Below are 17,334 nucleotides of genomic sequence, written 5' to 3'. Positions count from 1 at the left end.
CCCAGTTTAGCATCCCTAACACAGGACAGAAGCAAAGGGAGGCTGGATAGACATGTCCAGCTCTTTAATATTTATAACAGACCATTAACTCCCCTACCCTCTGAACAGAGTTTTTTCAAAAATAATGGGGAACTTCTCTAGGATCATAAGAAAGAGCAATACAGAGTTGACATCATGCTCACTAAAAGCTCAGCAGCGAAAATGTGTTTTTAAGGAGTTTTAAAAAACAATGGTTATGGGGCTGGGAATATGGCCTCGTGGTAAAGGGCTCGCCTCATATACATGAAGCCCTGGGTTCGATTCCTTAGCACCACATAAACAGAAAAAGCCAGAAGTGGTACTGTGGCTCAAATGGTAGAGGGCTAGCCTTGAGCAAAAAATAAAATAAAATAAAATAAAATAAAAAGAAGCAGCAGCAGCCAAGGACAGTGCTCAGGCCCTGACCTCACGCGCTGAGCATTCTGGTGCGTGTGTATAATCCCAGCACTCGGGAGCTGAGGCAGGAGGACCTCAAGCTCAGGATCCTTATGTCCCCTCCAGATTCCTCCGTTGAAAGATGACCATAACAAATGGTGGGCTCTGGGGGATGAGCAGGCCATGGGAACAGAGCCCTGAGGATGCACCACGTGGCTCTTCTGCCATGGAGAGCCACAGTGGGAAGATGGACAGCTATGGGGAACGGAGTCCTCCCAAATCTGTCCTACCACTCAGCTAATGTCCAACGGTGGAGATGCAGCTTAAATGAAAACACGTAGATTAACAAGATATTAGACTTGCCTTTTTCCATTCCACTCCACAATCTTTGTAAAGTTAAGGTAACTGTCTTCTCCAGTTAGAAAAACATAATTTCCATCATTGGATCCATTTTTCTGAAAATAAGTGAACACGCTAGTTTACAGTCATTAATTTTACGTTTCCTTGTGTAGCTTGTTTGGTCAAACACTAGTCTAGATGTTTGATAGAAGCAGCTCATATTTGGAATCCCAGCTACTCAGGAGGCTGAGATCTGAGAGAGGTTGGAAGCCTAGATTAATCTCCAACTAACCAGCAAAATGCTAGACTGGTAGCAAGTTCCAAGCAGTAGAATGCCAGTTGTAAGTGAAAAAGCTGAAGGAGAGCATGGTGCCTTGAATTCAAGCTTTGATACCAGCACAAAACAAAACAAAGAACATAAAAATTAAAAAGGCAGGGGCTGGGAATATGCCCTAGTGGCAAGAGTGCTTGCCTTGTATACATAAAGCCCTTGGTTCCATTCCCCAGCACCACATATATAGAAAACAGCCAGAAGTGGTGCTGTGGCTCCAGTGGCAGAGTGCTAGCCTTGAGCAAAAAGAAGCCAGGGACAGTGCCCAGGCCCTGAGTTCAAGCCCCAGGACTGGCCAAAAAATAAATTAAAAAAAAAAAAAACACAAAAAGGCAGGGCTGGGAATGTAGCCGAGTGGTAGAGTGCTTGCCTAGTATGCATGAAGCCCTGGGTTCAATTCCTCAGCACCACATACACAGAAGAAGCCAGAGGTAGCTCATGTGTGGCTCAAGTGGCAGAGTGCTAACCTTGAGCAACAAGAAGCCAGGGACAGTGCTCAGGCCCTGAGTCCAAGCCCCAGGACTGGCAAAAAAAAAAAATTAAAAAGGCAAAAGCTGAAGTTTTCTGGAGAGCAAAGAATCCACCACAAGACTATAACATAGAAATTCTGCCAAAGCCATGATATCTGGGAAACAGTACAAATTCTACCTCCTTAATTATTATTATTATTTTTTTTTTTTTGGCCAGTCCTGGGCCTTGGACTCAGGGCCTGAGCACTGTCCCTGGCTTCTTTTTGCTCAAGGCTAGCACTCTGCCACTTGAGCCACAGCACCACTTCTGGCCATTTTCTGTATATGTGGTGCTGGGGAATCGAACCCAGGGCTTCATGTATACGAGGCAAGTGCTCTTGCCACTAGGCTATATCCCCAGCCCCTACCTCCTTAATTATTATCTATAGTATTCCTGGTATTGGCTCCAAATTTTTTTGCATGAGTTATCTCATGAAATTCTCACAACCCCGTGAGCCAAGGTGGTTCTAACTCTGATGAATTCAGTGATTCAAAGGCAAAAATGTAAGCGATACAATTAAACTGTAGCTGAGAAATATGTAGGTACCATGAGAGTGATTTGCTTGGCAGGTAGATTGAAGCCACTGAGACCAAGTGAACTTGAGGGAACCTTTGCACTTCCTGACATCATTCTAGAAGGTAGAAGGGAGGTCCTTACTAGCAGTTTCCCAAGAGATCTGTGCTTCCTCCAATTCGGTGGGGGCTGCATTCCTATGAAACTTGGGGGAGGGGCATGTGTTGAGCTGTTTGGCCACAGCACAAGAGAGATGGGAAGACTTTTTTAGGACCTCCACTTCTTTTTTTGTAATTTTTTTTTATTTAACAACTACAGTTACCAAATATTTTCTATCAATCCAGATAGATAAACCAATAAAATGAATGTGCTCACTACTGTCTTATTTGCAGGAAGAAGAAACAAAGTAGTATTATAAAAATAATTTTTGTAAGCATTACTCTAAAATAAAGTATTATTGAGGATTTGTTAGTGTTCTAAACCTTAGTTAAGCCTGGCTCCCTAAATGTTACCAGTACAACTTACTGATGAGACAAAGCCAAGTTTATTTCTTAAAGAGTTAAGGGAGAACTGAGGAGGCTGAGATCTGAAGATTGCAGCTCAAGGCTAGCCCAGGCACGAAAGTCCATGAGACTCTTATCTCCAATTAACCATCAGAAAACCAGAAGTGGCACTGTGGCTCAAAGTGGTAGAGCACTGGCCTTGAGCTGAAGAGCTCAGGGACGGTGCTCAGGCCCAGAGTTCAAGCCCCATGACTGACAACAACAACAAAAAGAGCTAAGGGAGAAAAATCATTTCATAGGGCATTGCCATTGCCTGAAAGAGAGAAACAGCACAATTGCTTTGGGAACTGGAAATCTAATGTAACATTACATGACTTCCAGAAGAGTGGCTTGGATTGGGCGAAGATCTCGATACAACAGGCCAAGCTGGGTGGAAACAAGGAACTCCAAAAAACCCTAAGAAAGCAATTGTGGATGGATGCTTCCCACTGAAAAGTGATGGGTGTTTCCTGACATTCCTGGAGAGAATGGTCCCACCGGTGCCTGGTGGAGCGCTGTCTGAGAGATGATCGCAGAGACAATCTGCTAAGGATGTCAGTTCAAGGAGACCATAGGTGACGCTTTCAATCTCAACATCTACAGTCAATGTAGGGATAGACAATTTCCATTCTGAAATTTAAACTTGAGAAAGAACCTTCACTCTTAAGAGGGAGTGTGTGTGTGTGTGTGTGTGTGCACGTGCGCGCGTGCCAATACTGGGGCTTGCACTCAGACCCTGGGCATTATCCCTTAGCTTTTCTGCTCAAAGACGGGACTCTTATCACTTAAGCCACAGCTCTACTTCCACTTCTGGGTTCTTGGTTAATCGAAGATAAGAGTCAGCTGGCTTCAAATTGTGATCCTCAGATCTCTGCATTCTAAGTAGCTAGGTCACAGAGACAATTTTCAAAACTTGCTTATAATTTTGTTTGAATAACTATTAAGTTTTGTATGCCCCTGGGGTTAGGTTTACAATGATTTCCTTTTGCCGAAGACAATGAGATACTAAGGGATTTACATTGAGAATAAGATCCTTGGATCAATGGAGCCCCAAATAACTACAATTTCTTTTTTTCCCCCACTCAAGGTTAGTGCGCTCTACCACTTGAGCCATACCTCCACTGCTGGCTTTTTTTATTTTTTATTTTTGGCCAGTCCTGGGCCTCAGGGCCTGAGCACTGTCCCTGGCTTCTTTTTGCTCAAGGCTAGCACTCTGCCACTTGAGCCACAGCGCCGCTTCTGGCCGTTTCCTATATATGTGGTGCTGGGGAATCGAACCCAGGGCTTCATGTATACGAGGCAGACACTCTTGCCACTAGGCCATATTCCCAGCCCCTCCACTGCTGGCTTTTTGTGGTTAATTGAAAATAAGAGTCTACTTCCCAACTATCCATTTTACTTCTGTATTTCGTTTCCCAGACCACTTGCTTATATTTCATATACTCTACATGACATCTAGATCTCTAGGTATCTTCTGGATTGAGATTTTCCTTTAATCCAGAATTAAGGTAAAATCTGACATGGGGTGTCTGTCCTTCCCCTCACTGTCAGAGGAACAAAGAAGTATGAAAAGAAAACTCAACTTACCCCATAGAACAGGCCAAAATTGGGGGAGATATCAGGTCTGAAGACATGGATGAGGGACAGGATCTCATCTTTGTATCCCCAGAGTAACTCATCAACCGTGTGAATCACGAAGAGCTTCTGCTCGTAGGCTTTCAGCATGGCCTCGATGATCTCCCTGATGAAGTGGTTCTGGGACCATTCTATGGCAGTCTGAGGAGCAGAGACAAGTTCACACAGGACTGCCCCCGCCAAAGCTAGCCAGTGTGGGGGTGCTGTGGCCCACATCTCCAATTCTAGTCACCCCAGAGGCTGAGAGCTAAGGATTGCAGCTTGAAGCCAGCCCAGGCAGAAGCGTCCATGAGCCTCTCTGTCTCTGTGTTTCTGTCTGTGTCTGTTTGTCTGTCTGTCTCTCTCTCTGTGTCTCTCTCTCTGTCTCTCTGTCTCTCTCTCTCTCTCTCTCTCCTGCTGATCCTGGGGCTTGAACTCAAGGCCTGGGTACTGTCTCTGAGCCTCTTTGTGCTCAAGGCTAGTGCTCTACCACTTGAGCCACAGCACCACTTCTGGATTTTTCTGAGTAGTTTATTGGAGATAAAAGGCTCACACTTTCCTGCCAGTGCTGGCTTTGAATCACGATCCTCAGATCTCAGCCTCCCGAATAGCTAAGATTACAGGTGTGAGCCATCAGCACCTGGCTTCCATGAGACTCTTATCTCCAATTAACCACCAAAACAGCTACAAGTGGAGTTGTGGCTCAGGTGGTAGAGCCTCAGTTTAGCCAATAAAGCTAAGATATAGCACACAGGCTCTGCAGTTCAACACACACACACACACACACACACACACGACAGTGAACTCTTCTCTAACTGCTTTTAGAGGAATACGACTATTCACTTACTATCTTTTCATGTATTATATTTTGGATGTATGAGCCAAGTATGGTCATTTGCAGAATGTCCTGTCACAGGGGGAAAGCTCTTGCAAGTGCAATGGCATCATTAGCCACAGGGTGGCATAAGTGTCCTCCTGCATGGGTAGCCGGATGAACAGGATCTGACCTCTACTCTCTAGGTCCTGGTCGACCATCAGAGCTTAGCTAGGAAACACAGAGCCATGTGTGCAAGTTCTGTACCGCTGAACCACAACCCCAGTCTATCTAGGTGTGCATGGATACCACAGAACAGTTCCCTCGTCAGGTCAAACCACAACAGCCTTATCTTTTCCCCTTCTAAAAGCCACAAGCACGGCACTACAATGCCAACTTACCATGACAGGAATATTTATCGTCCTAATTAAGTCAACTTTCGGGTCTCCGACAGACTGATTTCGTTCAAAAACATATTCCTTATTGCTAACGGCAGATATTGTTGTTCCGTTGTCTCCAAACTGAACATTGCCCTTGCTCCTGATTTCCCTAAGAGAAAAAGATTATTTTATTTGAAAATTGACACGACTGTAATAAGCAAGACCTTCCCTTTTTGTCAATATGAAAGTTAAAATTTTCACACTTTTCTGTTTTGGGTACTAGGGCAAGTCTCATCTTGCTCGGCTTGCCTGCTTGCCGGAGCTCCACCGCTTGAGCCACGTCTCCAGCCCCAATATACGACGTATATGTACACACATATACACATATACTATACACGTGCATATGTGTATACACCTGCCTATGTTGTACTAGATTACATTAGTTATACAGGGGGATTTTGCTGTTACACTTCCACACAGATTTGCAATATACTCCAATCACTCTCACACCCTCAACCACTCTCCCTTCCCACTTTCCAAAGTATATTTTTCAATAACATTCCCAATTTAATAATTATTTAGAGACTAAAGATAATGAGTCCTAAAACACTGAAAATTAAAGCTAAGCTATGGGAAGGAAATGAAGCCCAAGAACAACTGTTCAAAAAAAAACCAGTTATTTTCATTCTTCTCTTCCATGATAGGGGAAGTTCAGTCATGAGCCTTGTGACCAGGGAATTAAGGCCAAGAAACTCTTTCTGGGTTATAGTTTGAAATGTTTTCAAAGTTTTTATTTTAGTTCATAGGTTCAGTCTGGTGTTTAGCTTTAGTAATTAATGTCTTTACTTCAAACTTGAATTCAATCGAAAATTCATTTTGAAAAATGAGGCCTCCCAGGCACTGGTGACTCGTAATCCCAGCTACCCAGGAGTTCTGAGGATCACAGTTTCAAACCAGTCTGGGAAGCAAAGTCTGTGAGACTTTTTTTTTTTTTTTTTTGGCCAGTCCTGGGCCTTGGACTCAGGGCCTGAGCACTGTCCCTGGCTTCTCTTTGCTCAAGGCTAGCACTCTGCCACCTGAGCCACAGCACCCCTTCTGGCCGTTTTCCATATATGTGGTGCTGGGGAATCGAACCCAGGGCTTCATGTATATGAGGCAAGCGCTCTTGCCACTAGGCCATATCCCCAGCCCCGTCTGTGAGACTTTTTAATCCATCACCGAAAGCCAGAAGTGGAGCTGTGACTCAAGTAGCAGAGTGCTAGCCGTGAGCACAAAAGCTCAGAGGCAATGGCCACGCCGAGTTCAAGCCCCAGGGCTAGCGTGCTCACGCACACATGGCACACATGCGTGAGTACACACACACGGACAGATGAGTCTGTACTGCAGAGCACTGAACGCTCTATAATAGCACAGCTCTGATAGCAGAAGGGCACTAGCCTACATGATTTTATTTTCTTTCTTTAATCCTTACAAGTCTGTCATCAGGATAGAATAAGTACTAGCATCCCACTGATACACACAGGACATGGTACACAGATGGGCAGGAAGACTGTCTCGTTCCCTCTGGGTCAGACCCTCTAAACAGAGACTAATCATGTGTGAGAGTTGAAACCAGTGAATGCCTTTGACAAAAGCCACATGTGTGTCCCGAGGAGAAAGAACACAATTCCACATCCTTCCGGTTCCCAAGGACCACGTAACGGATCAGACACCGTTCTGTCCACACATCCATGCGGTGGGACACTAGCAGATGTCTGCCATGTACTTGTAGCTGTGTAATGTCCAGTTGTCTTTCTCCCGTGGTCGCCCTGACCTCCCTTCCTCCCTTCCTCCGGGCACTGGGTAGCTGCTGTGTGGGCATATCAGCTGCAGATGCTGCGGGACCTGAGCACAGTCCATCTATCCAGGGGACTCGAGTGGCTCACAGTAGCTTTGAAGGACCCCTTCTTACTCAAAGTAACCCAGAGGTGCTTTCTCTTGCTTGTAACCATCCCTCATCTAAAAACTGTAACTTAGGGGGAAGCCGCCACGCTCTCGACAGAATAGAATGTGCGGCAGCCCAGTCCATGCCACTGCCTCCCTGCTGCGAAGCCCCCATGGTGTCCGGGAAGCCCGCGGGGCAGGGCTGACTGAGGAGGCCCATCTCCCACGCGCGCTGCGCCAAGAAGAGGTCGGGGCTCACCTGTAGGTGTACGGCCCCACCTCTTCCAGCCAAGGCTTCTCTCCACGGAGGATCTCCTCGGGGTTGGTGACATTGAAGAAGTAGAACTGCGTGTACACAGGCAGAGGGGGCTTCTCCCAGGTGTCAAAGGTCTCGGTACCATTCCGCAACACCACCGTCTAAAGGGAAAGAAAAGGAAACTTACACAAAGGCAAGGCTTTGAACTTGAACCTGACCTAGGAGGGGCACTTCCCACTCTGACAGCCTAGCTCACTGACTTAAATGAGTTCACAGACAAGCAAGAGATCATGTTTTAACACTCGCCCTCGGTTCTATGAAGCTGTAGGTCTTTGTGTTAAAGGAAGGCTGTTATAGACAGATACTGGGTGTGGTAAAACCAGACCTTCTTGGCTTTGGTTTTATTTTTTTGCCAGTCCAGGGGCTTGAACTCAGGGCCTGAGCACTGTCCCTGGCTTCTTCTTGCTCAAGGCTAGCACTCTGCCACTTGAGCCACAGCGCCACTTCTGGCCATTTTCTATATATGTGGTGCTGGGGAATCGAACCCAGGGCTTCATGTATACGAGGCAGCCACTCTTGCCACTAGGCCATATTCCCAGCCCCTATTTTTATTTTTTAAAATTGTTATTATAAAGGTTATGAAAGCCAGAGGAATAGACTCAGTCAAAGGAGGAAAGTTTAACCAAGGAGATTAGCCAGGTTCATTTCCATTTGCTGATTCTCTTGAGGTTCATTATTCGGAGGTGATTTTTCTTTCACAAATAAGTTCTTCGGTCCTTTCAAACTCTGACATTTTCCACACACCGTGAGGTGTAGAATACATCAGGGTAGACAGATAGCTACACCCATGTCCTGACAGCGTCAGGAAAAGAAATACCGCGAAGCCCTGCCTGCAGGTTAGGAGTGGCTGCTTCTGGAGTGTCGGGAAAACAGCCGACCTCCACAATCCACCATCAGGCTCCCATTTATCCTGCAAGGGGAGAGGCTGCGGTTTTATTTCCATTTCTTCTCACTCCCTTCAGGTCTATCAACCACGGTCATCGTTATTTTTTTAGGTCACGGGCAGAACGCGGAGCCTTGCGCATGCTAGGCAAGTGCTCTACCCCTAGGACATGGGCCTAGCCCAGTAACATGCGATACAAGCTCAGACTCAATCTTTAATCTCAAAAACGAAAAGCAATAGTTTATGAATTTTGCTTCTGCTAACAAAAGTACTTTATTCATTGGGTGACAGTGGCTTACACCTGTAATTCTAGTTCCTCAGAGATTCGGAGGCTCCTGGCTCATCCCAGGCAGGAAACCTGTGGGACTCTTATCTTCAGAGGTATGGCTCAAGTGGTATAGTTTGGAGGAAAAAAAAAGCCAAGGGAAAGCAGAGGCCCTGAGTTCAAATCCCAGTATTGGCATACGATGACAGAGCCATCGAGTTCCGTCCTATGAGACTCAGCCAGCACCGCCTCATTCAATGCCTGCCTCCTCTGTAGCCAGCTCACATCCACGAGACAGATCTCATTTACGCCCACAGAACCGAAAACATCTTCCTGTGTGAACGCAACACAGGTCACAGGGCACAGTGGCCAGGATTGTCCACGACACGCCAACTCTCACAGGCAAGGAAGGGCGACTTCAGGACGATCCCCGGGAGAGGGGCAGGCAAGAGAAAGCTCTGGTGACGGCCTCTCCAGGAGTCTCAAGTGTCAGTAAGCGTTCCTCGTATAGGGAGGCATTAACCAGGCTGGGGAGATCAGGGTGCGGGGTGGGTAGGGTAGGAGAGAGAGGGAGGGATCTGCGACCAGAAAGCCTCCCCCGGAGGTCCACCCCGTCCCGAGCGGGGCTGCCTCCCGACAAGCGTCACCACGCGTGCGGAATTTGAGGGAGAGAGCGCTTGGGGTCCCGTTTAGGCGTGACGCGTCACCTCCAAACTGTGAACCTCAAGAGAATCAGCAAGTGTGAGTTAGACTGAAGGGTCATCACTCAAGTTACAGCTCGTGTGGTTTGCAGTCAGCTCTTGGGCAACCGAGAATCCAAGATAGGTGGGAGAGTTTCCGGAAAGAAGTAGGGCAAAACCATTTCCAGAAGGAGCGTAATCCACTGTTCCGTCTCTATAAATAGCCTGACCTCCAACTCGGAGAAGAGACAAACACTTGGTCGACTTGCAATGAGGGAAGCGAAGGAAAACACTACCTTAACATAAAAAAAAACAACAAAGAGAACAAACAACCACCACAATAATAAAACCCACTCATACCTATAATCCTCCTCACTGCTTAGGGGGCTGAGATCTAAGGATTCTGGTTTGAAGCTAGCCTGGGCACGAAAGTCCACGAGGCGAACCCCCAATGTGCCAGCCAAAAAGGGCAGAAGTGGAGCTGTGGCCTTAAATGGGGAACGTTTCCTCTACAGCACCTGGCAGGATATATGTCAAGAAACTATAGATCCCAGAGTAGACCCGAAGCTGGGGTGTGTGTGTGTGTGTGTGTGTGTGTGTGTGTGTGTGTGTGTGTGTGTGTGTGTAAGCTCACAAGGAGAAGAGAAACGAGAGAACAGAAGGAAGCTGTCAAGCCAGCGGCCAGCGTTCCCAGAGCAGTCGCACGTTTGTTCTCTCTGCCTCTGCCTTTCCTCTCTGAAGGCATTGCCGCCACCACTGCTTCACTGTGCTGCTCCCTGGGGCGTTAGGTACGTGGCTCTGAGCCTTCACACAGGGCCTGAAAAACAAGAATTCCTATTTTTTTTTATCAGTCATAGAATCTAAAGGCGAAAAGAAAGGGAAGAAAGAGAAAAGAAAAGAAGTCCCATGTGTGCAGGTAAGGAAAGGGTGCAGACTTTCCTGCTGAGCCACAAAAGCAGGCCACGAAATCAAGGCCCCCCCAAATCCGTGTGTGGAACGTGACCAAGCCCGTGTGTGTGCATCCCACCACGTGGAAGAGAGTCTGCGACTCGCGTCCTAGTAATTACAAACTCAGCGTGTCAGGGAAGGATACAAGTGACAAGGCAGCGTCTAGCAGCTGAAGTGGACCAGGAATACGGCAGGAAACACACTCTCACTGAAAACGACTTGCTATTCACCTAGGTTTAACTAGATAGCGTCTGTTTTATTTAGCCACCCTGGTCAGAGGAGCCACGACACTATGGCGAGAACGCAGCTGGCCTCTGACCCTTGTGCGGAGTCACGCTTGTCTCTTGAGGAGAGGAAAGTGGGGCAGCTGTGTCACATCGCAGTCCAGTGCTCACACACGTGAGGAAGTGAGCGAGGATCTGACCCAGTGCTCCCCCCCCCCATCCATGCACCACTAAGCTAACCAGAGAAAGCACATTAGCTGCAGGTCACAAAAGAGAGACCCATTGTGATGGAAACTTCTGGTTTCTGCTCCAGGTTCTCTGGCCGTCCAGGAGCTGGCCCTACAAAGGAAGGACAGACAAAAGGAAGGACTAACCAATAATAACCTTAGCCTCCAGCCTGGAGAATGTCTGGCACAGGAAGTCATTCATTCCTCCAGACACAGGAGCCAGTGTCCCCCTCCAGCTGCCCTGTGCCAGCCCGAACCTGGAGCCATGGCTGGGGACAACTGGGCCTGTCACTGAGGGCTGGGCGAGCGGGAAGGGTGGGGGAGGTGGCCGCCAGACAGGACCTGGGAACCCGCCGGACTTGCCGAGCTACACAGAGGAACACAGCGGCAGAGGTCTCAAGTCCGGTTCCCAATGTGACTTGGGGTGGCGCTTTCTGAATTTCAGCCAATAGAGGAAAGAGAAGGAGAAACACAACCTTGATTCTTTGCAATCCATGACATGTGAGCTTATTTCCCCTCTGGTTTTTAAACTACCCGGATATATGTGATTTTGAACAAAACCGAGGTCCTGTGATGTGCCCTTTGGGTTTGGTTTTGTTCTGTTTTGACACAGGATTCCGCTGGGTGTACCTCAGGCTGGCTGGCGTGGAACTAGCCATCCTCCAGCCTCACCTCTGAAGGGCTGGGATTACAGACCTGGGCCACCACACCCAGACAGGGTACACGGGTTCCTGTCATCAAGGGTTTGCTTTGCATTCATCTCTTATAAGTGATTATCCTCTTTATTAAAGTTAAAAAGATACTATTTTATGGTGGCTCATGCTTACAATCCTAGCTACTTAGGAAGCTGAGATCTGAGGCTCATAGTGCAAAGCCTGGGCAGGAAAGTCCATGAGACTCTTATCACCAATTTACCATCAAACACCATGTGCAGTTACAGCACATGTAGTACAGCACTAGCCTTGAGTGAAAAATCTAAGGAATAATGCTTAGGCCCTGAGTTCAAGCCCCAGTACTAACACAAAAAATAAAATAAAAATATAGTTATCTTTAAAATACTTACATTTATATTTATAATTATTATAATAAATACATATTTAAGTGTTTATAAAATACCTGTATAAGAATACTATTTTAATGTCTGTATATTTATCTACTCTACACTGATAAATCAATGTATTTAATCATTCTCTGACTATTGGACATGTGTTATACTGTAGTAAATGTTCTTCAAATCTCTGTCCAAGTCATTGATTAATTTCTTAGAATGGATTTTTAGGATTAGAATTATTGGGTCAAAGTTTTTAGGAACTCATGAACCTTAAATGTTGCCAAGTTGCTTCCAGAAAGCATGGTACAAAAAACAACTTTAGCCTTGATTATTTTAAATGCAGCATATAGTTTGCATTTCTTATGATAATTTTACGTACTTGGTATATGATTGATTCCATGCTTGGATAAATAACTTACATTTGTTGTGCCAAAACATATCAAAAGCCTTGACTTCTTTGGATAGTGTATTTTTGAGGATGCTCATTTCAATGGCTAATTATGGTTCCCTCTGTCCATATAGTGAAAACACCAATTTACCTATTAAAATTGTTCTTTGTTGTTTTCATAAAAAAAAAAAACAACTTTAGCCTAGTCTCACAGTCTCTCAAAGATTTTTTTGACCATTTTGCTAGTTGAATAGCAAAGGGGTATCTTAGATCATTAGAAAAGTGTTTGTTTTTCATCATGTATGAAATGAGACTGGTCTAAAATAAAAATTAATAAAATCTTCTATTGGCATAAATCTTTTCATTGACTATGTGGTTCCATTTATTTACAGTTCAGAAACAGTTACCTAGGGCTGGGAATGTGGCTTAGCGGTAGAGCGCTTGCCTAGCATGCATGAAGCCCTGGGTTCAATTCCTTAGCACCACATATATAGAAAAAGTTGGAAGTTGCACTGTGGCCCAAGTGGCAGAGTGCTAGCCTTGAGCAAAAAGAAGCCAGGGACAGTGCTCAGGCCCTGAGTCCAAGGCCCAGGACTGGAAAAAGAAAGGAGAGAGGGAGGGAGGGAGAGAGGGAGGGAGGGAGGGAGGGAGGGAAGGAAGGGAAGGGAGGGAAGGAAGGGAAGGGAGGGAGGGAGGGAGGGAGGGAGGGAAAGAAGGAAGGAAGGAAGGAAGGAAGGAAAGAAGGAAGGAAGGAAGGAAGGGAAACCTACCATGCACAAGACTCGGGGTGTAAATCCAAACCTGAGAAGAGAGAAAGCTGACTGACTAGAAAGCAGTCAGACCAGAGCTGGCTGAGCTGAGCACAGGGGTCCGCGTTGCTGGGCAGATGGGATGGGTCAGACGTGCGTTGGCTGCTGAGCGCTGACACAACAAGGCACATGACCTCCAACACAGGCCAACAGCACCCACAGGAAGGGAACTGGCTGCGCGGGTCTGAGCCGCCTCCAAGTGATAAAAATAAACACGTCGGGATTCGCACGAGGCTTGATGGGAACCAGCAGTACTTTCAGGGAAAGTCAGGACTCAAGGGCACTGCTAGCTGCTCTTCAAGGTCAACGGAGGGCTACTTAATAATCACAACTTAAGCATCCATGTGGCCAACCAATAATCAACATTCATCCAGGGATAGTGCAGACCAACTTTGAGTACCTGGCCAAATCCTGTTCATGGTCCTCACTAGACTGGCTAACACACAACAAACACAAGACACCAGTTGGTTTGCTTTTTTTTTTTTAAATATTAAAAAAATCAGGCTGGGAATATGGCCTAGTGGTAGAGTTCTTGCCTTGCATACGTGAAGCCCTGGGTTTGATTCCTTAGCACCACATACACAGAAAAGACCAGAAGTGGCGCTGTGGCTCAAGTGGCAGAGTGCTAGCCTTGAGCAGAAAGAAGCCAGGGACAATGCTCAGGCCCTAAGTTCAAGTCCCAGGACTGGAAGGAAGGAAGGAAGGAAGGCAAAATCTAGATTGTTGAAATTAAATAAATTTTTACTACTTATATGTATTCAGTCAGTGTTGCACTAAAGATATAATGGGACCAACAATCTATCCTCATTCTCTGACCTTTTTTTCACTTAGAAACAAATGTATTAGCATTCACATTATTATTATTATTATTATTATTATTATTATTATTTTAGGGTGAGATGAACAGGATCTCACTATGTAGCCCAGCCTGGTATCAAGCCCACAACCCTGCCTCAGCTTCTCAAGTTCTAGGATTACAGGCATGTGACACCATGTGCAATGTTATAGTCACTATTTTATTTTACTATTTTTGCCACTATTTTTTTTTCCTGGGGCTTGAACTCAGGGCCTGGGCACTGTCCCTGGCTTCTTCTTGCTCAAGGCTAGCACTCTGCCAGTTGAGCCACAGCGCCACTTCGGCTTTTTCTGTATATGTGGCGCTAAGGAATCTAACTCAGGGCTTCTATGCTAGGTAAGCACTCTACCACAGGCCACATTCCCAGCCCCATTACTGTTTTTATGAGCTCATCTTGCTTCCTTGGAACTGTTATAATTATAGCTAATGAGATCCTGAGTTCACTGATGAGGATCTAGAGGGTCACATGGCAGAATAATCATTTCCAAACCCTCCTACAATGATCCAACCACGAACAGAATATGTTTTAAGGTTCTAGGTGATGGCAAATGTATTGCCAGTGGCTCACACCTGTAACCTGAGCTACTCAGGAGGCTGAGACCTGAGGATTGAGGTTCCAAGCTAGCCCAGGCAGGAAAGCCTAAGAGACTCTTATCTCTAATTAACCAACAAAAAGCTAGAGGTGGAGCTGTGGCTCAGGTGGTAGAGTGCTAGCCTGGGGGGGGAAAAATTAAGGAAAATACCCAGGCCCTAAATTTAAATCCCAGTGCCAGCACAATAAGCACACAAAGAAACACAAAAGAGCAAAAAGAAACTAACCACAGGAAACTAAAATATAGGAAGTGAGAAAACCAGGGATGGCGAGAGTGGGCGAGAGTGGGCGTGAGCAACGCAGTAGTGAGAAAGGCGGGTTGGAAACAGGAACACACAGGCCGGTGACCGGGAACAGGCCCAGGTTCCCGCGGAGCCGGCTCAGGCTCCTCATCTGACCAGCTGCTCGGTTACGATGGTATCTCTTAAAGCTGAACTTCACGATGCATTCCTCATCTACCTACTTACACCCATGACTCCTCTTCCCCTCGTTCTTTTTCTTCTCTATTAGCACTACAAGGTTGCTGGGCACGGGTGACTCATGGCTAGATCCTACCTGTCCTGGAGGCTGAGCTCTGAGGATGGTGATACGAAACCACCAGCCAGTGCAGGAAAGCCCGGAAGATTCTTATCTCCAGCTAGCAAAAAGCCAGATGTGGAGCTGTGGCTCAGGTTGTAGGGAAAGCCAAGCAAAAGAGGGAGGCTCTGAAGTCAAGGCCCAGCACAGGGTAGGGGCCAGAGGCGGTGGTGTCAAAATACACAGAGCTTCAGTTAGACACAAAGAGTGAGTTCAAGAGATTCCTCGTACACCACAATATAGCATATGAGTGCTTTACTTGTTATAGCCAAGTAGACTTTCAGTGTTCTCACCACACACAAATGTAACCTTGATGCTAAATAGCTCGATTTAACTACTACACGTGAAGAAATATTTACCATCCCTGGCCATAAAAGAAATGCAAATCTAAGTAACACTAAGATTCCATTTCACCCTCGTTAGAATGGCCATTGTCAAGAAAACCTACAAGAACAGATGCTGGTGGGCCAAAAGGAGCCACTACTATACTGCTGGTGGGAATGTAAACTTGGAAGCAGTATGGAGGCTCCTTAAGAGACACACTAACACACCATGTGCCTTTTCAAATTCTCCTCCCCTATGTGAGCATAGTGTAGAGCTTTCCAGAGGCCTGACTTGTAGCACATGCCCTTGCTCTGATGGCTGACAGAGAATGTTCTGGTCTACTCTTGTTTTCTAAATTTTTCCCCTGGGCTGGGGCATGGCTCTAGTGATAGCACACTTGCTAAGTATGGGCTTAACCCCAAGCATCACCAGAAACAATTCCCAAAATGTCCATAGCTGTAACGTTCATAGAATCAATATTAACAGATATAATCCACCAAATTGTAAACTCTTTGGTGTCTTCAATAATTTCCAAGAGTGTGAAGCAGCCAGAGGCCAAGGCTTTGAAGTGGATTAAGACGTCTACAAGAACAGGATTTGTGTTTTTGTGTCCTCATAGATACACAGCTCTTAGTCCTCTGCCTCACAGAAGGGACGCACTCTGTAAATTAAATACCCCCTAAATAAGCCAAGGACTGCCAACGCCTAGACCAAAAGATGCTTCTAGAAATAGAAAGCAAACACCTAACATAGCTTTTCTTTTTCCTTGGCTGTGTACTAGTTTTGATTATAAGTCCCACCCTCAGTGTGTTGTGCATGGCCCAGTACATATCTTGAAGACGTAGGTCACGAATGTCCACCTGCTTGGCCAGCATCCTATATTTTCATGAACGAGCTGATTTCCACATGCAGACTCTTCTCTCTGTAACAAGCAGACGTCTGGCAGAGCAGATGGGCCCTGGCAGAATGAAATCTCGTACTTTACTAGACCATAAAGCAAAATGATGTTGGCACGTAGGAACCTTCCTCCCTCCCCTTCTAAAACTAATATTCCCTCCATGTAAATTTGCAGAGTAATACTAATGACTCATATTAATGTCTTCAACTGGAATCCCATCTCAAGAAACTTGAAGATGTGAGCTAAAATAAGCCTTGTCCAACTCAGCAATGGATTTCATAGACTAGAAAGAAGCTGAAGAAAACAGAACATGATTCTGCTGTCATAAGACCAGGTTTCTAAGAGCCAGGGTAGAGTTGGATAATTCTGTATAAAAGTCAAAGAATCTTGAAAGGAAACAAAAAAATGCCACTCCCTGATTTTTACCTGTGCTTGGCCACTCCGATTCTATTACTCTGTTAAGACCTTTGGGAAGGTCTAGCTACTCAGGAGGCTGAGATCTGAGGATTGCGGTTCAAAGCCAGCTCAGGCAGGAAAGTCCCTGACACTCTTATCTCCAATTAACCACCAGAAAACCAGAAGTGGCGCTGTGCCTCAAGTGGTAGACTGCTAGTCTTGAGCTGAAGAGCTCAGGGACAGCGCCCAGACTCAGAGTTCAAGCCCCATGCCGACAACAACAACAAAAAAGAACTTGGAAAACTGGGTGCTCGCGGTTCATGTCTATAATCCTAGCTACTCAGGAGGCTGAGATAGGAGGCAGGAAAGTCTGTGAGACTCTCATCTCCAATTAACCAGCAAAAAGTTGGAAGTGGAGCTGTAGTTCAAGTAGTAGAACACCAGCCTTGAGTGAAAAGCTAAGGTGTAGTGCCAGGCCCTGAGTTCAAGCCCCAGTACTATCGCTTAACAACAACAACAAG

The 17,334-nt window shown here is 46.1% G+C and overlaps 1 protein-coding gene across 1 annotated transcript in view; it reads right to left on the bottom strand.

Annotated features, from left to right (window-relative positions):
* Nucleotides 1-17,334, bottom strand: part of Scarb2 (scavenger receptor class B member 2) — a 36,202-nt gene that overhangs the window by 12,048 nt on the left and 6,820 nt on the right. Inside the window, exons 2-5 of the mRNA XM_048364038.1 lie at nucleotides 7,640-7,797; nucleotides 5,479-5,626; nucleotides 4,237-4,425; nucleotides 778-869 (exon numbers count right to left, since the gene is read on the bottom strand). Coding sequence (XP_048219995.1) covers nucleotides 778-869; nucleotides 4,237-4,425; nucleotides 5,479-5,626; nucleotides 7,640-7,797 — 587 coding nt within the window. The remainder of the gene's footprint in view (nucleotides 1-777; nucleotides 870-4,236; nucleotides 4,426-5,478; nucleotides 5,627-7,639; nucleotides 7,798-17,334) is intronic.

The sequence above is a fragment of the Perognathus longimembris genome, chromosome 16, assembly GCF_023159225.1.
Source record: "Perognathus longimembris pacificus isolate PPM17 chromosome 16, ASM2315922v1, whole genome shotgun sequence".
Taxonomy (NCBI): Eukaryota; Metazoa; Chordata; class Mammalia; order Rodentia; family Heteromyidae; genus Perognathus; species Perognathus longimembris.
The sequence above is the reverse complement of the archived record's forward strand: the minus strand, read 5'-3'. Positions and strand labels throughout refer to the sequence as shown.